Source organism: Tilletiaria anomala (assembly GCF_000711695.1).
Source record: "Tilletiaria anomala UBC 951 chromosome Unknown K437scaffold_58, whole genome shotgun sequence".
Taxonomy (NCBI): Eukaryota; Fungi; Basidiomycota; class Exobasidiomycetes; order Georgefischeriales; family Tilletiariaceae; genus Tilletiaria; species Tilletiaria anomala.
The window spans coordinates 87,835-110,313 of record NW_013546964.1 but is presented as its reverse complement, the minus strand read 5'-3'; the positions used below and the strand labels follow the sequence as shown (position 1 = coordinate 110,313).

Sequence of the window (22,479 nt, the reverse complement as noted above, 5' to 3'; positions counted from 1 at the left end):
ACATGTCCACGCCCAGTGCGCACGCTGTTGCAAGCGCTTGGTCGTACCGGTCGTTGCGCAGGTACAGCGCAACCGCGTCCGCCGCGCTCAACTTCGATCGCGGCGCTGCCAGCTCCGCATAGCCGCGCGATAGCTCTAGCCGTGCGAGCAGCAGCTGGTACTCGCGCTTGATGTCGTCCAGCCGGACAATCTCGATGTTCTTGGTCCCCTCCGTGAATTCCTCCGTAGGAATGTAGTGCGTCGTCCGGCTCGGCGTCAACGCCGCCTTCTGCCGCGCAATGTCGCCAAAGATGCCATACTCCTGCTGCTCCCCTTGCTCTCGCGCGTCGGCGTCGGCGCCATTGCCGTCGACCGGCAGCACGTTCGCAAACCAGGCATCCCGTGGGTGCACCAGGTTCAGTACATTCATTGCGGCCAGGAAGCTGCGCGCCTGCACCGAGGCGATGTCCTCGAACTGCTCGTAGCCAGCCTCCTGGGCGCGCACGGCCACTCGGTAGCCCATCCGCTGCAGCGACGCCAGTTGATGGGATTGCTGGTACATGACTGCTCCCGCTGAGAGACACATGGCAGGCCAAGCAGCGTGTCAGCAATCGCAGTGATACAGTGCAACGTCATTTTTTCATCTCAAAGCACTTACCGCTCTTCATATCACCTCGGTTCATGTGATACGCGTAAAGGATCTTAAAGTAGTTGGGCATGGCGAATGGGTCTGAATTGCGCGCCTTGAAGCTCAGCGTGCGCTCCAACTCGCCCTGCGATCCGGCAAAGTTGAAGCTGAGCAAGGTCGAAACATGTCCTGCTTCGCATATGGCCGTCACGAGACTGCGGATGCAGTCACGTTTGAAGCTGTCATCCGCACTGCTCATGATTGTCCGATAGGCCGCTTGGAAGTCGCCCAGCTGCAGCTGGGCACGGAAGGTCGAGAACCACACCTCGCTGACGGCAACCGGGTCCGAAGCAAGCGCCTGGTTGAGCCCGTGCTGCAACGCTGCTGAACCGTAACGTGCAATACCTTCGACACTGCCTATCGTGCCGAAAAGGTTTCCAGCATGACGGTTGAACAAGGCCAAGGCGTGCCTCCCAGGTGCGATGCGGCTGACAGCAGCCGGAAGTATATCGGTCAGTCCGCTTTCGTCTTCCAGGAGAGCATCAGCGCTGTTGAGCGTGAGGCCGACCTTGTCAAGCGCCTGCATCGCTGCATCTGGCATACCCTTGGCTACCGCAAAGCAGCCTTCGATGTATGAACCTGCTGGACACGGGGCAAACTGCGTGATGATCGCCTCGGCGGCCTTCGCATACCCGGCGCGGATAAGTCCATACGCCAAGAGGGAGAACGGCGGTGATAGAGCCGGAAGCCAACCGGAAGGGCTTTCCACAACGGGAGCAAGCAGGGCCGAAAGGGCTGCCATAGCGTGTCTCGTCAGGTTCACATCGACCTCTTCCGCTTCTTCATCTTCATCCTCGCCTCCTGCGACCGTGCTGCGCCCGTAAAGTAACCCATTCTGACACGCATAGTGCAAAGGCGATGTCACTGGGCCGGTCACAGAGACGCCTTGCGTTGCAACCTGCATACTCGAGAACTGCTGTGTGAGAGCATCCTGATCTGCTGCCTCCTCGCCAGCCGGGTCGACCAAGGCGCATGCATCAGGCGCTCCTTCGAGATCCGCCACGTCGAGCAGAGCATTGCATAGATGCATGACGGACATGCTGCGCGAGAGCAAAATAGGCAGCGACGGAACGCTCCTCTGGAGGCCATTTGACACCCACATGCTTGCCAGCAGGAGTACCATAAGGCCTGCCGATGCTCTCCGTGTGCGTAGTGACGCTGTGAGATCATCGATTACCCAGGCTGACTGCAGGTCGGTCTTGACGCCTACTTTAGCCCCAGCGCCTGCTTTATCAGGCCTGAAGCCTTCCAACAGCATGTCGGACCATCTGAGCAGATTCTCGTTGAGCCCATCTCGGAGATCCAGACACGATTCTGAGAGGAACTGGAATGTGTCGGTCCCCATGATATCCTCCAGAGTGGCCTCCCACACGCGTGCGACAGCGTCTTCTACAGACTCTCCTAACTTGCCGCTGAAAGTCAGAAGCAGCTGGCGACGGAACAGCTCTAAGCGGTCAGCTGGGATGCCCTCAGCAAGGGTATGTGCTGTACTGAGCAGACTGAAGATCGCATCGCCATGATCGTCACACGCTTCAAATCCCTGTGATAGGGCGCGTCGAGTCGCAGCAGACGATTGCCCATCCCCGATGAGGAAAGCCTGCTCCGCAGCAGCTCCTTTCGCTGTGACCAGAGCTCTCCGACCCAGCTGTGGATCTGTGCCTTCGTGTATCTGAGTCGAGATGCGGAGCAGGGCTGATGTCGCATCTTCTACTGCAATGGCGACTGCATAGTCTCGTGTTGCAATGAGTGGCTGACTTTGCGTTGCTGTGGGTTGCGGTGAGCGCACCTGTGACACGTCTGGTCGGATCAGTCGAAGCGGCCAGCGCGCTGCTGATTCGAATTGCTCGACAAAGCCCAGAATTTTCATCCACTCCCTGCGCAGGGCGGAGAGGTACTGGGCTGTTAATGCATTGCCCACCGACGGATCAGTATCGAGAGAGCAGTTGCACCCCACAACGCAAGCCATATGATCCCTTAGTGTTGCGAAAGTCGTATCTGCTGACAGCACAAGCGGTACGTCCACATCCGCAAGCGTGCGAAGCAGTCCCCCCTCGTATTCTGCGAGTGCGGCCTGAAGCGCACGCTCGCTGAAGCGGCCAGCTTCAAACATACGCTCGAGGAAGAATTCCGCCAAGTCATCCTTGGATTCAGCGACTGCAGCGATGGACGCCTCGAACGCAGCACCGTGTAGCGGCAGGTATGGGCGCCAATCCGCAATCGTCGACCATTCTGTTGGACTCGAATTCGCCGCAATGGAGACATAGCTTGCATCTCCGTCCACCACGTCTTCCACAACGATTGTACTCTTAAGTAGAGGGCCACCCGTATCGTCCCAAAGGGCCCAGAGCCGCAGGCCTGACGTCCCGTAGGGGAGAACAGCAATATCGCGGAATTCGAACTCAGAGGATCGTGTATCTGGTTCGCAACGCGTGTCCCAGATGCGAACAATGTCCCCTAGCGCATTCGAGGTGCTTCCTGCCTTGGCTGGAAGGATTTCGAGGCCATAGTATACGAAGAAGTTACCGCAAGCGCCGCTGGTCGGTACGTGAACCATCAGATAGAGATCGTAACCACTCTGGTTATCTGCATCGGGTAGCACGACCTCGATCAAAGGCTTGGCATCCGGGCCAAGAATTGCTTCGCCCTGGCGCGATGTCACTTCTCCCGCGTCAGTGCGATCTGCGTCGCCGCCGTCCCAAGAGGAGGCTGCGACTGGAAGATCCATCGTGCGGATGCAGGTGTCTGCAACTAGGTCCCAGACACGCAGCTTGCGATCTCGGCAGATGACGAACGCATAGGGCGTATGTTGGTCGTTCACGTGCGTCGCGATGCTCAGTGCAGCGAGCGGCGAAGAGGCTTCCACATCGCCTCCGTACGCCGAGAGCGACGTTCCTGGGATAGAGGATCTGCTAAAGTAACGCGTGAGGTTGCGCACGAAGGACGTCGTCTGCAGCAGCGTCTCCTGCCATGGTCCTGCGCATTCGCCGGAATGCGATGTGAGCGCACAACGTAAATCGACATATTCGCTGTAGACTCACCATCAAACCCGGAAGCGTGTGACTCTCCCATCTTTTGCTCGAGCTTGACGATTGTTCCATCGTTGCATGTGACTAGTACCATGCCGGGGTGGACCGCGATCGCCTTTTGTCCAATCCTTCCATTCAGAAGCCTTCCTTGCTCATCTATGCCGGCTAAGCCACTAACGCGATGCTCTGTAACCCATCCTGCATGCAAACTTCGCGCATGGAATGCATTAGGAGACTTGAAGGTCAAGCGGTACAGATAGCCGGTCACTGTTACACAGAGGAGCTGCAGTGTCCGTGTCCGGTCATCCGCGAAGATGCTGATATCCGCAAGCAACGGCGCTGGGAACTGAAAGAGCTCAGGCGCCGATGGCGCCGACAGCCCAACGTGAACTTCAGCAAATGGGTGCAGCGGTTGCTCACACCGCATGTCATCTTGTACGTGCTGTGTGTTGCTGATGTATTTGAGCCATCTTAGCTCGAGAATGCCTCCGTCCTCGATCGCTCTGGCTAAGAAGAATGCAGAAGGATGTGCACTTGAGCCACCAATCGTGCAGCTCGCCGCGTGCTCTGCGTGCTCGGAATGCAGCGTCTGCAGGCCAGGATAGCGGGCGAAGAGGCTAGATTGATCGACTGCGGGATGCTGGCTCGGTATCCGTCGCAGATGTGTGGCCACGTCAGGCACAGACGGGTCGCCGTGGTTGAGCACATCGAAAGGGGCATAGGCCAGCCGCCTCGGCAACCATGCATCACTCATGATGCTTCAAGCCGTTTTCGTCTCAGCGAAGCCTTTCCACCTGCTTCACTCGAGCGAATAAGGTCACAAAGGATGATGATCAGGTGTGTACCGGCAAGAAGGATGGACTTTCGCAAAGGAGAAGACAACCAGGCGCGATCACAGTCGCCTTCAGCCTTCCTTTTCTCGCTCATATGCGGCTCACACATCCAATCAAATCCTCACACCTACGCCCGAGTGCACAACGTTCAAGGATCATCTATTGCATTCTGCTCATGAACACAACCAGACCTTCAACCTGCAAACTCAAAACGTAGGCCGCAACACTGACACGTTCAGCATTCAAATTTCCACTTGGTTTATCCTCGCCGTTTTTGCGCGAGTAGTGATACCTGCCACATTGCGCTCTCAATCGCAAAGCTATTCGGATGGGTCTAGCTCTTGGCAACGACCGCTTCGGCGCCCGGTGCTGTTGTCAAGCAGAGAGACGTGGGCCGTGGTCATGCGTCCGTACTGGATCTTGAATAACTTTACCGTTTTGCTTCCCTCGCTAGACATAACATGTTCGGCTGCTAGATTCATATTTTGTTCCTTTAAAAGAAAGGCTAGTACCGCAAGTGCAAGCAGCGGTATTCACGAGCAAAATTTCGAGTTTGGGGACAACCACCGATTGTCAGGCTTTAGGACATGGATTGTTCGACATGGAAAGTTACACACTACCATGATCATTGGCAGAAGAAGCTTCAGTCTTCAAGGCATGAAATATAAAGCATGGCATATTATCGGATGATTTGGAACCGTATCTGTGAGAGTAAAAGCAATCTGGCAAGAGGAACAAGGATGAGAGTGTGCTTCATGGTTGCACGCGATACGCTCTCGTCTGTTGTAACACCGCGACGGTGCCGAGATCATATTGATCTTTGACTGCTTCGAAAACAAACGTAGCCAAAATAGAGTGTCGGATGAAGAGCCTTCTCGCCTTCTTAACGTTCCAGCCATGCCCACGGTTCTCTCTCGTCAAAGATTACTGGGGATCGGGGTCGGTTACAAGAGAAGTGCATCAGCTAGCAGGGTCGTGCTTGGACACGCGTTGATCGTTGCTCGCAAATGATCAGCATGGGATGTGAGATGTGAGGTCTTTCTTTCACGTCCGATACCTCTGTTTCTTGTCGTGCAAGTTTCGCTCGGGTTGGCCACTCTGCAAATGTGCTCACTCAGCCAAAGCAAGGATTTGCAAGCACATAAAATGCATGTATGCGCTTCCATTGTCCCTAGTATTTGCAGAATGGAGATCCTGAACGGAGTATCCACTCTCATGGTCTCCAACGAAGCGAGACATCGGATAGTTTTCGTCGTTTCGACTAAGCTCTTTGATGACCTGCACATGTCGTACGAAGCATGCTTTGAAGCGCTCATCAAGTCTCGCCGACTGTTGGAAGGTCTGCCGTCTGTACCAGTCTATACCAGTACAAACATTGTGCGATGAAGTAAGTCGAAGGTAGTTTGCTTCTTGGGGTTCCCGTTTCGCAGCCGGCCGCCCCTGGCCGCACCCCAGATTTGTCGCAGCCGTCAACACCTAACTGCTGAAATACCCAGCTGCACCCTGACGTCGAGTTTTTCAGAAGGATTGTCACTTTTCCACCATCACAACGCGTCCCGACTCCAACCGCACCCAGTTCCAGCCGCAACCAGCCGCCAGTCTCCAGTTTGCACGAAATTGGCATGGATATTCGCGAGATTCCGACGAGTCTCCCGCGTTCTTGTATTGCAGTTTTCAAAGCGCTGCATATGCTGCCGGTCTTGCCATGTCCTGCCGGGCGCCAGACGCAAGGCTTTGTCATGCCGCGGTCTCGCGGAGCTCTTTCTCGCTCTCTCTGTCAGTGTTCGGGCGGTCAGGGTCAGATGGTAAGCCGCGCTCGCTGCCGCGATCAGCGGATCAGCACTCTTTTCGCTCTTCGTTGGATTGTTTCGACATCGGCTTGCAAAGGTGAAACTCGCAGCAGGGAAGACGATGTCCTCCAGGGTCGCATCAGGCAGCAACGTACTCTAGCGGCCCGCTCCAGTACTTGACTTCAGCTGGCACAGGCTGGTATCTGCTCACACAACGCACGAAGCGGACTGTGTTGACTGCTGCAATTTCAGACACAATCCAAGCCCCAATCCCAAAGTTCCAAGCAGGCTGCAGGCTGCATGGGATTTATCCATGTCGACTGGAGAGCAGTAGATCGATACGACCAGCGGCTATCACTACTGTGTCAGACTGTCAGCTGTGGTCAATGTCGACTGTAACCATCACAGCGTCCATCAGCAAACATCAGTGCATCAAGCATCAATCCCCAAGCATACATCAAGGATCAACCTATCAGATCGGGACAAGAAAGAATGCGATTCTCTCCAACCAAATCGGACTGCGTTGACTGTTGCAAAAAAGAAGAGCAACCCCCTTTTCAATGCAAGTCAGATAAACCCCGTCGGCAAGGTGCCGATGAACCCAAGGTGAGCCTTGCAAATTCAGCGTCCAACCTTGACATCGCTCCGTCTTCATGACTGGTCGATGCAGCTGCACGAAGGGGCGACGAGCCAAAGGTGTGTCGCCTCCTTGATCCATCACGGGGTGTCGAGGATGAGATGTTTGGCCGATTGGGCTCGGCTTAATACGCAGCCTAGGTCTCCACACGCTATGCTATATGCTCCACGATGCAAAGCGAAGTGAGTGATGGAGTAGAGCAAAACAAGTGCAACATTGCAGAGGCGTTGACGGCTCCCAAAGCTCCTGCGTATCCTCCACTGACGAAGATGATGAATCGTTAAGTTGCAGTTACTCCTTGTAACTCTGTGGTCAGCATCCTTCAAGAACTTGTCAACTGTCGGTCGCAGTCATGCCAAGCTCCAGACGACACCCGCTCCATCAATGCCTCGATGATGCAAAGCTCTGACACTTGGGTGGTTGGTCCTTCGAGGACGCAGTCGGAAACATAGCGACGTGGCAGCATGGACTAGCTCAGTCTTCTCTGTTTGACCTCAACCACAGTCGGCAGTGGCAATGGATTGTTGCCGAGCGGCAGCGTTCTGAAAAATGCTCGAGTCGCTCAAAGCCGTCAGTGCTTTGCTGAGCAGGACGTCTGGCAGACATGCTCGCTAAGAGCAGTTGCACAGTTGTCATGCAGCGTCTTCCTTTTCGTCGCGTTGACACAGACTTTCGACATTCGACAGAGCGAAACAGAGGCGGCCATCGTGGCGAGCACCTCGCGTATCCGCAAGCTGGTCGCCAGCGTAGATGCCTTACTGTGCCGACGAACGTTCGGAGAATCGAGGCACGTGTCAACGTACCATGCGACCATTCCAGTTCCAAGTTCGCCGAAGCGAGTCGAATACGTAATTGATGAGAGGTGAAGAAGTGTAGCCTACCTAGTTGGGCGACAATGGGAGAGATGCTTGCAGACTAAGGCAGACCTTCAAGTTGAGTACTCGAGTTACTGACTGCTGCAATGCCGGTAAGTCATCAAGATGTTCTCTACGGCATGCCATCAGTCACTCACTGAGGCACTCGTCCACCTTTTGACGGGGGAATCTTTCCACAGTCCTTGCTCGTGCGCTCTGCGATGACTGTTTGCTCTTCTCGGCCGTCGCCGCCTCGTAAGCCGTTACCGCATAACGCGTCTCAAGATCTCTGGTCCGCTCTTCCCGGGCTCTCCACAGACTTTTGCAGATCGCTGTCGGTCGTCAGCAGTGTCCATCGCGTTTTCTTTGCCTGCGGCTCCGGGTCCCGTCCATTTTAAGCAGAGGCAGGCAGAGGCGCAGAGGCCTTACGGAGGCGGCCATAGGACTGAGTCCAGCAAGAATACCCCACGGCAGTCTCTTAGCGGCCCGGCTTAGTACTGGCCCAGTCCAACGCCAGCCCTCGCGCGACCCTTCCGGTTCCCAGTGTTCCCACCTCCGGCTCCCACCAACCACCCACACTTTTGATTGCGCCTCTAAGGTTGGCGCAGTCTCAGCAGTCGGCGGCTCGGAAGTCGGGGGTTTTTCCTCTCTGCCCTTGCCCTCAAATTTCGCAGGTCCCAAGACGCAAGCTGTAGCGGGTGGCACAGGGTCGCACTTACCCCGCGCCAACGGCTGATGCTGGGAAGCACGGAAAGGACAGAACTGCGTTGCGCACAAGCGATGGATGGAGTTTCAAAAGTGCTCACAGGTTTCCACAGTCCGCGAGCGTTTGCCTGCCCTGCAGATCGAAGACAATGGAACGCAAGAGATCGGTCAAACCAAAGTTCGGAGCCGTTTCAACAAACAAATAGAGCGTGTTCTGGATCTTTCAACTTACGCGAGACAAGTCGAGCCATTCAAGCCATGATCAACTTTGACCAAATTATAAGGAGTGCCGCTTTCACCTCCATGGCGTGCCTGACTCTGCATGGCCACCGCCCTGATCGGCAATTCGCGCCTGCGTGATGTTATACCCGATCAATCTGATCGTTACTAACGTAGCCCTCACCAGCATTCATCGCATTGGACGATTATTAGAACATTCTCGGCAAATCGACAGCCTCTTGCGATCAGCTTCAGATCTTGTGTCTTGAAGTTTGGCGCTCATCGCCTTCACTTGGATACTGATCAGTCCTCACTGCTCGCGGCTCGCTACACACAGACGCTCCTATTCGTCCCCCACAAAATGGAGTCAATGCTCTCGACTACTGATAAGTGCTACTGACTGCTCACGTTGGAACGCTGCCACTGTTGTTGGCCTGTTCGCAATGGATGAGTATTTGATGAGCACTCAGCTTTCAGCTACCCGGCCGTCTGTCGTGCTTCAATGCGCACATCAGCAGCAAGGAACAGCAAAAGCCAATGCGAAGATTTCGCGCGCGGCGGCTTGATCGATCTAAGGAAAGCCAAGGAGGACTCGACTAGTGGGATCAGCTTATTGTCTCCAATAAATTTGATAACAGCCGTGCTCTCAGCTGTGGCGACGCTTGCGCCGTGAGGCGAATGCATGTGCCGCAGCATCCTTTGGAGTGCTATCCAAGTAGTTTTGGATACGAAGGTCGCGTATGACTCCAGGGCTGCTGACCGATTTGCATGCCTGACCATTTGGAAAGAATAGGCGCCCAGGTTCACCTTTTCGACTCTGCTTGACCGTATTGTTAACTGCCAAGCCGATTTCGAGGGGGCGCTTACAGGCTTTGAATCGCTCCCCGACCACACTCACTGATGATAGTGCCAACGAATGATGTCGGGCGTCTGGTCGATTGTACAGCAGTTATCAACCAACAGAGAAATCGGTCCGGTTCCGAGAAATTCCTATGCTACCCGCCCCCCATTTTCCCCTGTGGATTATTTGGAACGTCAATCCCGATTTCTTTGGCTTTTTGGTACTGGGACCCAACAGTCCGTGATTTGTCAAGCATTTATCTCGTCATTTCAAGTGGAAAGCATTGTACGGCGGGTGTCACTAGGCTCAGGCTCTCTGTTCGCCCCGCTGAAGAGATTCCCGCGAGCTCAATGGCACGCGCATCGCAACGGCAACCCACCTCGTCGCTGCATAAAATGCGATACACCCTGTCCTAATCTCTGTCCAGCACTCCCTGTTCCTTTTCTGGTCGTGAATACTTGGCGGGGCTGCTCACCCGCTATCCAACTCGAAGTCGGACTACGAGGCGCAATTTGCATGTCGGCAGGCAGCAACCATGGTCGGCGAGATGAGGGTCGCACAGATGCTGTGCATGTCCAAGGAGCAGATTGCATGCCCCATTGACACACCGCGTTGCCGCTGTGGCTCGTGATACTGTTCTACCTCGCTATCGCCTACGGCTCGTGGCGCTAAGGTTTATACATGGCGACGGCGCTGCAAGTAAACTGCAAGGCGTTACATACCTTCAGGACGGCAGCCAGCATCAAGATACTGAAAATTGCTAAGCCTTCTCCCACTGACTACCATCTTAGACCCTCGTTCTTTTTCATCAATACTCAATACTCATTGATTCGACACTAAAATGGAACATCACAATACCGGCTAGCGGCCACTCTCAGTTCTGTTCAATAAAGCGCTGCCCAATTTCCTCTAGCGGTTCATCGCCTCCTTCAAGAAGAATTAATAATATTGTAAAGCAGACGCCACCTGGCTACAATTCAATCATTACTTATTACTCAAGACCACATGCTCGATGATCAGCGATCAGCCTTGGATCAGCCCCGCATGCAAACTGCAGTCGTGATACATAGTAGCCTCTATCGCCTGCCGGAATGTGATGGGTCTGACGCCAATCGCCATGACGCGGATTCGCCCTCACACTCTCGTTGGCAGGGGGTGTGCCTGTGCCTCCAGGTCTACATAATAGCTTTCCGTTGCGATGTGGTATGTGAAAGTGGATTGCGCCCGAACCGCGTGGCCTTTCCAGAAGTTCCAGCTTTGTCGTCCAGCAGTGACCAGGATCCAGAGTACAACTTGGACCGAGGTCCAGCTTCATTGGTCCCTGAAGCGTTTTGCTCTGTTGGGGTTTTGACGCAATACACATCGTAGTGTTGCTAGGCGGCATCCCAGATAGTCCTTGGCCGTTCGGCCTCTGCAGTGCCACCGTAGGTCCTGCCAAGTGCGTGACACCGCTTCAAAGACGGTGATTGTCGAGGCACCAGTAACACCGCATACGATCATTCGAGCAATGGCCAAACTTGTTCTGGAGCAGGCTCTAGCCTGCTGACGAGCCTTGCGACCACCTACCTACCCTGGCCCGAAGAAAGGCCAAGCCAAATGTAACAAGGTTAAGTTGCGTCGAGTCCTGAGAACAAAAAGTCCAAGGAACGCGATTCTCCGTTTTAGCGGCACGACACTTTGGGGGCGAGTATTGCCTTCGGCCACTGCTTGCTTGCCAATTGCTATCGCTAGGACGGAAATACATAGTGCGATGTACTCGTATTTGATTATGTACGAGACATAATATCCATGTGCAAGAGATCATTCTGAGTTGCAAATTGAAGGCAGAGGAGGCTTTGTTGCCGCTGCAGCAGACTGTTGGGCTCCGGTGGGGCTTCATCAACCGGGTTTTTGGCGCTTGTTTCAATTTTGATCGGAAAATGAAGTCACGCATGTGTACATATAAAGTCGTGTAATCCGAGCAAATCATACATAGTGTTCAGTGGAATATCTCATGAATATGTCGGCATATACGTACGCACATGCAACTTGTATTGACAAGTGGTTACGTAGCTCACAATAATGACCGACATAAATACTGGTATATCGGAACATGTTTGAAGTGTCCAGAAAAGCCAAATTGCTTCATGTAATATCCGTAAATTGCAAGTACTTTGTTTGTATATACCATTATGACTGTGCAGTGTGCACTGTGCTAGCCTGTACAGTATCAAGGTATGGAGGTCTGTGCTCATCATATATGTGAACATGTAAAACTAAACTGCGAAAGCGCATCAATATTATCAACGAAACGAGACCATACCGTCCTTCCGAACTCCAAATGACTCTGACTCAACGGAAGTTGGGCTTGGATCTCATTATGATGGATATTGCAACGCAATATGGAGAGGAAAAAGATTTGGCATATCAGCATTTGATGGAATGAGGAGTCGCATGCAAATTAGAATTGGCCCATAGATCACTGGAGCTCTGTGTGCTTGCTTACGTACAAATATTCTTCTGGTTGGGTTTGTACGAGGATAAAAAGTCAGTTCCGTTTTGGTGGCAGTTGGAACACTATTGGAACCCGCTGGCGGGGAACTAGAAAAAACATTTCCTGATGTCATTTCTTTTCCTTTTTTAAGCACGCTGTAATAGTACTTGAAAACAGTGTATAACTACTCAATTTTGTCGCCTCCAAATACAGGAGCCTGATAATTCATATTCGATACTATTATGTGTGGACATATATGGCATAGGCAACGAGGCACATGCACTGCACATGCGTGTATGTATGTACGAAGTTAGTGGTATGTATATTTCAATGGTCTCCGTAATATACATGTTGTTGTACAGTCCAAATGCGAGTGGCCGCGACATGTAGCTTCAACAGCTATGTGCAAAGGGTTGAGACCTTCTCGCTCCCCTTGCTCTTACACTTACCCAGCAGGCTGCAGCGCGCCGCGCGGCAGCGCATCCTGCAAAAATAGCCTCAATTCGAATGTACAGGTTCCCCAGCGACCCCTACCAGCAGTAAGCACGGATAGCAGATAATGGGCCCACAAAATCAAGGGATCATCGCGTAATGTCTCCATTTCCAGCAATCTCCAACACGGGTGCCATACGATGTCATACTTACAGCGGCAATGGGTATCGTAGTTCGTATGTTCCTTATGTATATAAACCCAACCCCCTTCCGGCAGCCGGTTTATTCTCTAGCAGATCAGCACACCTCCGCTTCATCTGCTTGGCTCTGCCGGCCCTAACGCAGGCTTTTGTTGCTTTTGCTGGCCGAGGAAACCACCAAATTCAATTCAGATGAACCAGGGGATGGCCTGTGGAGATTGCCTACTATTGCCTGTGGGGATACGCGTAGGTCTGTCTATACATATGTGGACGCAGCTGGTTATTGATTTTTGTACCATAAGGTGTTGCGTCGTCCCTTCATAAAGGCTTCGAGCCTGCTCCGCTCCACTGCAAGAAGGAACAAGCATCAGCTTGACAAAGTTGCTTCACTTCGTCATGTCCTCTCAATCCATGCTCTTGCACAATGCATCTATCATCTCCAGCATATGCAATGCGATTATGGTCTTCTGCGGTTACTGTGCAGGTCACACTTGAAATCTACAAACGCGGCCAACGCTTCAGGTGGACCTGGCGCTCGCAAGGAAGCATGAGGGGCATAATTGCTGCCGTTCAAGGCACGACAGCTGACGGTTCTCTGTTTTGTCCAAGTCTGAATGCTCGCACATGATTCGCAGTGCTAACTACATGCACCATTTATTCAGGTAAGCTTTTGATCCACAGCAAGAATTTTAGCCTCATCCAATTCATGGTCCTCTGCCTTGAAGGACTATAGGCGCCGACCCTTCTCGTCACCATATGCTTTCCTATACCACAAATCATCCATCAATTCCACGCATAAAGTTGCCTTGCACAATCATGCCCAAGTTTCAAAGTCCAAAATAGCCAATCGAATATTGGTACTTCATCGCTTTGCACTCAATAGTCCCCCCTCTCGTACCACCTCCACCGTCTCCAACATCGTCTCAGGGGAACTTCGTGCATAGGGTCAAAGTAGATCGTCATTTGGCTGACAAGGTCTACCATTAACAGTGACCAGTAAGCTTTACAATGATGTATCTGGGCTTTAGAACCACTTCCCCGCCGGATGTTACGAATTGTTGCTAGCCATGCAGCGAGACAAAAGCTCTACAGTCTGAACCCCTACGCCGTCTCTCAGCGTCACTTACAACATCACCGTTAAAGTCTTTGCGCTTGTGCTCAGTGGTGGGGCATATGCTTGCGCAAAGAGACGGAGTGAGAATCAGTACCATTCATATGCATTTCAAGCATGTCTTGCCATTCGGGTTTCCAGCCCGTTCCACGGTGATTTAACATCCTGAGTCCAACTGGCTCAATTCTAAGGAGTCTTGGTGTCAGTTGATCCGTCATGTCATGCGTCGCTGAAGGACTGAAGGCCAGCGATACATCAGGTTCGTGCGCCGACCATGGTATATGATGTCACCGGTCGAACGTCGGTGTCACCAGGAGTGGCCATGGCAGCATTCGCCCGCAGCAGCAAGTGTAGTAAACATAGTTCGGGTTCAGCTTTCATCTTCTTGTGTGTGCAACGCCCTTCTTGCAACGCATAAATAGCAGTCACATGCATATCTTTGCATTCCCTCACTGCATCTAGTCCCCAATGAATTTACTGCAGTCTCTGTTCAGAAAGTGACTCATCTTTCATCCCTCTACTTCCGGTACTCTATGGTCTGGAGATCCTGAACTGCCTGCCCAAGGGTGAGCTTTGGTGACATATGGGTCTGCCCGCCGATCTGCTCGCAATATCCGCAATCTTCCGGGTGTTCTGGGGTACCGTATTCTAGACGAAATTGGAAGGTGTCCACGATGAGCATGCTGATGGTGCCGACCGCGGTGCCGTTGCGTCTCTCTGAAATAAGTACTTCGTGCTAAAGGAGTTATCCCCAGGGGTTTGTGATATCGCCACCAAGCCATGCTTTGCAACGGCGGAAAGAGGCGATTTTTGATTGAAAGGTCGACGAACGATGGGATAGTTGCACGACTCCGATGCCTGCAGCTCTTGCGCAAAGATGCGTAAGGCATTCACCCAACTACTTGCATCAAGCTATCTCGTACGGACATGCTCGGGCGCAGCAGCAGGTGTGATTGTAGGCCATTCACTGGATTGTCCGCAAGCCTATGCATTTTTCCGTATGCCCTTCAAGAGCTCGCCGTCCCTATTCTACTAGCGCGCTGGAACTCATCGAGAATCTGGAGTTCTGGCTGGCACCATGCATGTGCTTGTTCATGCTCTTGCTGCTGCCTCACCATATTGATTAGCATTGTTTTTCTGTTTATCAGCGTCTTCGAACTGTCGATGAGCGTCGTTTGATTGGCATCTTGCTGCTATATAAAGTTAATCGGCGAGACATCAACAGAAAACACATATGCGGCATTCTCATTGCCAAGCTCCTGCAAAAATTCTTCGACATTGTCCGAATCTTCTCCAGTATTGTGGAAGGTGCGAGGCCTTCTGGTGGTACCTTGAGGGCGCCAGGCTGCGCCGTGATTGTAGCTTGTATATTGTTCTCATTACGGGACTGTAGGCGCCCAGCTCGCGCATTGAGGAAGCGGAAACGTAGATTCTTTGTCGACCTGTTGTTGCACTCTTGTGCCTTTTACGTTTGTCTTTTGGATTGTGCTGAAGTTCCTGTATGGCAGCATGGCAATACATGGTTGCTCGTCCAGACCTGTCAGTCATTACACGGTCCTTGCTCATTTTCTGGCATACGAGGAGGCAGGCGATCAAAGAGCATCCAGAAAAGTGTGTATTCAATGAATAGGAAAATGTGGCGCCTCGAATGATGATTGAGATCGAGCTGAGGTTCCTGGGCGCCGTCCCTACGGCATACAATGTGGAAGGAACATGCTTCTATGCTGTATAGTTGAACTCAGGAAGGATGGACATTCATTAAGACGGCGGCATCTTGTGGCAAGTGGATGCTTTGTGCTTAAAAGTGGAGCGGAATGGGCTCGAAGCTCTTGTCAAAAGTTACGAAGCAACAATTTATTATGGTATAAACTCAACAACCGACGCCACTGGAAGAGGGAAATACTTCATGTAAATTTTCGGGTTTCCAGTAGTTTCGACTTTCATGAGGCTTTTCCAGGGCAGCACACTGCGTTGGTGCTTTTGGGTTTGGATGCACAGAATCTCTCCAGTCCCCAACATCCCCCCCAGCCCAATTTGCCGTTTGTTGCGCCGCAGGCGGCCGGCACACCGAAGAGAATGAGTGAAAAGCTCCGGATCGCTTGACAAAGCGGATCCGCGCACGGATTCCACGAATTGCTCACAAAGTCGCTGTGTTGCAAGACGAGAGATTTTACGACCGTGTAAGCTGCGCATCAGCTGCGTTTGTATGTATCTCATCAGCGTGAACACGCATATAGTACACAGGCAGAGGCAGAGAGAGTAGAGCGAGAGCACGAGGGCGCACCGTCTGTTCTGCACTCGTCCCCTTTGCAGAAGAGAAAGCCTCTAACAGCCCGCCGCGGTGTAGTTCCACCACGGAACACACCAGACCTTGTATGAAGCCGTGATCTGCCGTAAGCTGTGGCTCTTGCACGCTCTTGCCTCTCGGTCCGCCCGTCTGTCACAGCAGCGCCGCTCTTCTCGACCTTGAGCCACAAATATCTCATCAGGGCGATCGGCCAGAGCCCAAAAGCGCAGAGGTCATCGACCGGCCGTCCAGCAGATTAGCAAGAGAGTGGGCCTTTCTCCTGGCAGAAGGAGTTGCCATAGTGTAAATGACTGAATGTCGTGCTATCCTTGCCATCGTACCAAGACAGGCTTCGACGTGCTGTGCTTCAAACCAACTTTGTTCTTATCGTCCACTTGCTCAGGCGCTCAGCGCTCCGCAGCGCCGAAAGAGTACCGAACGAATACTGCGGCGGTCACGAGAGGCAAAGTTGGACACGTACCCAGACAGGGATCTGCGCACGCGAGAGACAAACGAGAGCCAGTCTAAGCAAAAGCTCCGCTCGAGCCAGAGGAGAGAAGGTCGGAGCCATATCATCTGGCTTTTCCCACGCGCGTAGCGTCGTAGCCCCATACGTCCTTTGGAGGTTGTCAGAAGGCGGGTAGGACGCACCTCTTTACTTCTGAACGCATCCATTACACCAAGAAGGATGTATCGGGGATGAGAACGCGACGCTGTTGCAATCTACGGATCGAGTCGCTGGACTGGGGCTGCGACGATTATCATCTCAAAGCGTGTGACACAAGAACAAACGCTTGCACTGAATGCAAGAGCTGCAGTTCTCTGCACCGACAGAGAATTAGTTGCAAGCTCCTCGCCGCGTTTCAATCCTCCGCCTTCGCGCACCATAATAATAGATCCCCATGTCGAATCAATCGCCATGGCAGAGCTCGCCAGCTTTGCGACCAAAACGCGAGGATGAGTATTATCAGCAGGAATGTGGCGCGTCGCAGCAGCAGCATCGCTCGTTTGGTCAAGCTCCGTCGCCCATGACCCCTCTTAATCATGGTGCGCCAACAGCATCCACTACTTCGCTGTACTACGCTCATCATCCATCATCGCATCAGCAACAGCAACAGCAACAGCAACCCCAACCCCAGCACCTCCAGCAACAGGAACAACAATCACCTCATGTCTTGCAGCCTTCGGTCCATGCCGGCCAGCAGCAAAGCGGAAGACAAGATTCAGCATACGCGCCGACGCACCAGGCTCCGTTTTTGCGACAGCACCAGCAGCTTCCTCCGCAACATTCTGCGTATAATCATCATCATGGAACCGTGACTTCATCACCAGAAACAGTGCACTATCCTATGGGCTACGCAGACGCTGCGAGCGGGACGCAACAGCCAAACATTTCGCTGCAACCTGTCCATGGCCAAGGTTTGCCATACCAGTCAGCTCACCCAAATCTGCCGCATTCAGATCCAACAGGGTCGCACAACTCGCAGTTGCGACAGCCTGCATACATCCATTATTCTATACAACCGTCGCAATATCATGAGCTCCCAAATCATAACGCCACCCCCGATGAATCCGTTCATCACCATCCTGACCTGCAACGAGAAGTCCAACCGCACCATTTCCAACATCACTTTAACGCCGAGCGGCTGTTTGCCTCTCAACCCCTTTACAGATACTCGGACACAAATCCGACCTTGTCATCCTCGACGTCTTCCAATCTTCTCACGCTTGGACGACCGCTACTGCCCAGCTTGAACAACCGATTACATCATGGTCACATGCCAGGATCCATGGTCGGTGCTGGCATCAACGACGACACGTCTTCGACTCGTCCGATGCAGATTGGAGTCTGTGAGTTGCGCGCTTTTTTCCAGTCCTTCCTCTCCACGGGCACAAGCTGAATGCGTCTACCTCACTCTCCCCATGTGCAGTGCTGAGTTCTTCGAGCAACGGTCACGACCTCAACGCATCGCCAGAGCCGCATGCAGCCGGGCCCGGGAACGAACAGTTTGTAGGGTCGAGCAGAGAAGCAGGGCGAGGCCGCGGGCGTGGACGTTCACGCCGTGAAAGGACACTCTCGCGGACTGCCATGGCGGTTTCGGACGATCCGAATGTGAGGCCATACGCATGCGGCGTACCGGAATGCAAGATCCGCTGGAAGGAAATTGTGGCACCGGACGAACCAGAGACGATCGAGCTAGCGAACGCACTCCTCGCTGCCGGCTGGCAGCGTCCGCCCGTGGAAGAAGTACCGTTGCCCATGTTTCCAAGTGCTGGGGCGCTATCGGATCATCTGCGGGGAGCTCACCCCCGCTTGCTGGAAATGCACAAGGGGCAGAAGCACGACTCGACGTCGGTCAAGAGTGTCACTTCGGACGGCGAAAAGGGAAAGGCACCGGTCGTCGATCCTTCTTTACCCAAGCTGTTCTGCTGTGGAGTACCTAAATGCGGGAAAGGATGGAGCAGTATCAATGGGCTGCAATACCATATCCAAGTCTCAGGCAAAGGAAAGCACGGTCATTGGCGAACAGCCATCCCAACCGTCAGCCACGGTCGTGGTACGGTGGCGCCCACCTCTAAGCTCTCGCCTGCACTGGCAGGCTCATCGTCGCAACCGTGGAACCCGAATACCAGCTCTCCTCTTGCAGCGCATGTTGCGAACATCAAGGATGCAGTAGAATCGCAGCGCGAGCACGTCAGGAAATTGGAAGCAGAGCAACCCTGGATCTGTCCCTTTACAGAAGAAGCGACCGGTCTTAAAGCGCCTTCAAGTCCGTCTATCGTCACCTCGGTGAACTCGCCGTCTCACGGTGCTTTAGCTGGCCCATCTGGCTCTTCTAAGTCAGTAGAGCCGTCAGCTGGCCCATCATCTCTAGCCCCGAACATGGTCAATTACACACGACTGGGCGCATCATCCGGCTGGCTCATGCAAGCGCAGAATTTTGCCGCTGGCGCTGGCTATTCGAATTTCGGCGACGGTAGTGGACAACAAGGCTCGCAGTCGTCACCTTTGCACCTTCAAGGGATCGGCGTGCAAGGCAGCTCGGCATCCAGAATGCCTGGGAGTCAGCCTTCACCGCAACGCCAGTCGCCTGTAGAAGCAGCAGTGATCACTGCGGGCTTTTCGGCTGAAGACGTAGCGAGCGTGCCCTGCCGCAAACGGTTCCGACAACGAGGCGGTCTTGCGTACCACATTGTGCACAGTCATCGTGGGCTGGCGCAGGCTGCACTGGATTTTATGATGGACTATCCGGACGTGCAGCATTCGTCGGTTCGCTCGGTCAGTTCGGCAGCCAGCATACTTCCCGCACCGGCTCCGCTACCCAGCCCACTGGTGGACCACATGGCGCGAGATCCCACGCTGAAGCGCCGAATCGAAAATGAGCTCCGGAAGGTAAGCAGTGGTTGCAAGCGGGACGACTAGTCTCACAGGTTTCGGTTGAGATCTTGGCGAGCGGTAGTTGTAGGACCCGAGCGCAGCATCAGTACCAGGCATGCTTCTCTAATTTGCTCTGAACAGCGATGCACTGTCTCTCACAATCACCAGTCGCTCTCCGTCTCGTTACACCCTTGACAGGCGCCCAGAGTCAATTGAGAGGAAATGCTGGCGGCCAACGAGGGCAGTGCCGGTGCGCCCTCGGTAATCCGAGAAACGGATCGCATATTTCCTTTCTTTCAAATTATATTTCCCAACCCTCCCATACTCTTGACGATTTCCTTTTCATCGTCAACATCTTTATCACTACCCAGTCCATCACCTGCATATGTAAAGCAGCCTACCCTTCCTCGACGACCCCATCTGCTCAGAAATGTGAATGTATGCTAGGGAGTTGCAAAGTTACAACACGAAAATGTTGCCGCGGTGCGCATATCCAAATCGCATCAAACAAATGCTTCATGTGGCTTGTGCCTTGGTCTGTCATTAACAAACGCATGGTGGAAGACACGTGCAAGGACTTTCACCAATAGAGGGAGCACGCAGCATAAGTGTTCATGCAGATTGAGATTAGGTACGGTGGATTTTGAAGCGTATAAGTACAGCAGTGGCTTGCACTGATCAGGCAAGCGAGACAGCAAGGGGAAATGTCATGGGTATCGCTCTTTGCGAGTCAGTCATTGGCGTATGTCGGGAGGCGATCCAGAATGTCGCTGTGTCGTTGTCATTATTGCACACGTGATCGTGAGTAAGGTTGTATCGACATCAACCGTAGTGCTTGGCACGAGGCGTCAAGGCTGCTGCTGCTGTCTTCAAGCGAGTGCTGCTCGCGCGTTTGCGGTCCATGAAGTATGACCGGAGGGAAGGGTAAAGGGTCGATTGCCTTCTGAAGGTCGTCTCGATGCTACTCAAGATCGGCGTCGCCTTGCTGCTCGCTAGTGCTCGTATCTGCCGACGCAGTTGCAGCTACTACTGGCTCCTCATTTCCCTCCTCATTTCCCTCCTCCTTTCCCTCCTCCTTTCCCTCGTCATCTCCTTCCTCCGTCGTTTCCTGGACTTTAGTGTGCTTCTCCTTATCCACTGCAGACGCTGCAGCAGCTGCAGATCCAGCAGAGGCAGTTTTCGAGTGGCATTCCTTGTCGGGTGCAAGCGCTGCTGGTGCTGAAGGCAATATTGCTGATACAACAGCGCTGGCGGGGGCGTCCTCCTGAATGATGCTGAGCGGGTGTTTGTTGCGCTCCCGCTGCGCTGCCGGAGCTGGCTCGTTAGTCGTTCCATTGCTCGCGCATGTACCGCTGTTGCCATTGCTACTGGATTTGCGAGAGGTAGAAGAAGTGGATGAGGCGAGGAATCCATCATCTTCCTCGTCGTCGTTCTCGCCGGACCCGTCGCCCTTGCGCCGCCCGTCCTCATAGCGCAGCGTGCCGAAGAGAGAGTTGCTCCGCTTGACGCTCTCTCCTGATGTACCTGCATTTGTATCTGGCCCTGCTGCTGCCACTGTCGAAGTTGGTGAAGAATGTAAAGCGGTGCCATTCACCCCATTTGCTAGAGTGGAAGGCTCTGCTCCTGCCGGGTCTGCTACATCGTCACGCGCTGCCGACCCATCCTTGGAGATACCAAGCTCTTCCTCAGGAGGTCCTCCTGCTCCTACAAGCCTCGCTGGCGTCACCGCCCCACTCCCTGTATGGCTCCCGCCAGCGCCCCCAGACCCACTTGCACTGGCGCCGAGCAAACTGGTGGGAGGCAAGATGCTAAAAATCTGGTCTTCCGATTTGGGTGGACCGTACGAGTCGAATGGATCCGGGATGCTGGCAAGTAGAGGCTCGAGGACGGGGTCGGACAGGCCCTTAGAGGAGATTCGATCGTAGATCTCTAGTTGCGACCGGACGAGGTGCGTGACCTATCGTGCGATCGGAGAATGTCAGCATCGGGGCCACTCGCTCGAACTTGAACATCAACCTACTTTTGATTGGATGAACTCCCACATCTCTTGCTCGGACTCTAGCACTTCATTGTAGTAGTCTGCCTTGAGCTCGTCCAGCTCGTCCACCTGTCTTTGCAGCTCTGCGAGCGCTCTGCGGAAGCTGTTGAGGTCACGCCCACCTTCGGCACCCTTTCCTCGTCCGCCTTTGGATCCGAGTTTCATGTTCCTTGCCTCTGTCTCTTTAAGCATACGTGATTTCTCGAGAATTTGCTTTTCATGTAGCAGCTGCCGCTCATTGCAAGCCTGCCTGTACGCATCAAAGCTTTCCAACAGCGGGATCTGGAAGTCTTTCCAAAAGCTATCGGCGAGGACCTGGCTGTAATTGCTTATGAGGAAGTGAAGTCCCCCGCACGCTTGCAGCTTGTCCGCCTGCTCGTGAGCGCCTTTGACCTTGCTGCATTCTTGGAGCGCAGAGGCCAGGTCGGCGCTGGCGTGTGAGAGGACGAGCATCGAGTTGGTATACGCTTTGCAGGCGCCCAGGACGCGCTCGTAGGCTTGAACCGATGCGCGCAAGTCTGCGCGTGTGACGAGGACAGCGGGCCGGTAGGGAAAGTCTAGCGAGGCGCGCGTCGTCGCGGTTAGCGTCGGTGACGGTGGCCCGTTGCCGCCATGCACGTGTCCATGTCCTTGGTGCGAGGCCGCGAACGATCGCACGGAGCGTGTTGCAGGCATGCTTGCGGTTGCACCCTCCTTCTTCTTGAAGAAGCTCAAAGCGGTCTTGGCGGAGGTAAGAAGTGTGTATGAGACTCAGATTGGGGTTGGTTGAGGTGGTATTGTCTCTCTATCAATAATCGAGCTGGTCGGTCAACCCGGTGGATGAACCAATTGGTCGATAGGAGGTTATGACTGCACCAACTGTGGAACCAATTATCTCGAGGGTTCTTTTATTTGGCTGTTTCCATTATACGTAGTTATATCTGATGGTGGCGTGCGACAAAAGAAAGAAAGCACGCGTTGGTGCATCTTCTATCGCTTGTCCAGGTG

General features: G+C 53.5%; 4 protein-coding genes across 4 annotated transcripts; 2 read left to right on the top strand and 2 right to left on the bottom strand.

Annotated features, from left to right (window-relative positions):
- On the bottom strand, nt 1-4,529 carry K437DRAFT_257384 (uncharacterized protein; the record flags this gene model as incomplete). Its single annotated transcript, XM_013387058.1, has 3 exons — nt 3,706-4,529; nt 638-3,640; nt 1-552 (listed from the first exon to the last, which is right to left on the bottom strand). Coding segments are annotated over exons 1-3 (4,297 nt in total), but the record flags the coding sequence as incomplete, so codon positions are not given.
- Nucleotides 4,530-9,176: 4,647 nt separating this feature from the next.
- K437DRAFT_257380 (uncharacterized protein) lies at nt 9,177-10,246 on the top strand. Its single transcript, XM_013387057.1, has one exon. It carries the CDS (start codon nt 9,648-9,650, stop codon nt 10,173-10,175), a length of 528 nt encoding a protein of 175 aa, XP_013242511.1. The 5' UTR covers nt 9,177-9,647; the 3' UTR covers nt 10,176-10,246.
- Nucleotides 10,247-16,825: 6,579 nt separating this feature from the next.
- On the top strand, nt 16,826-18,070 carry K437DRAFT_146658 (uncharacterized protein). Its single transcript, XM_013387056.1, has one exon. The coding sequence runs from the start codon at nt 16,978-16,980 to the stop codon at nt 17,974-17,976; it is 999 nt and encodes a 332-aa protein (XP_013242510.1). The 5' UTR covers nt 16,826-16,977; the 3' UTR covers nt 17,977-18,070.
- Nucleotides 18,071-20,070: 2,000 nt separating this feature from the next.
- On the bottom strand, nt 20,071-22,459 carry K437DRAFT_237021 (uncharacterized protein). Its single transcript, XM_013387055.1, has 2 exons — nt 21,475-22,459; nt 20,071-21,411 (listed from the first exon to the last, which is right to left on the bottom strand). The coding sequence occupies exons 1-2, from the start codon at nt 22,165-22,167 to the stop codon at nt 20,416-20,418; spliced, it is 1,689 nt and encodes a 562-aa protein (XP_013242509.1). The 5' UTR covers nt 22,168-22,459; the 3' UTR covers nt 20,071-20,415.
- Between the last annotated feature and the right edge of the window lie 20 nt (nt 22,460-22,479).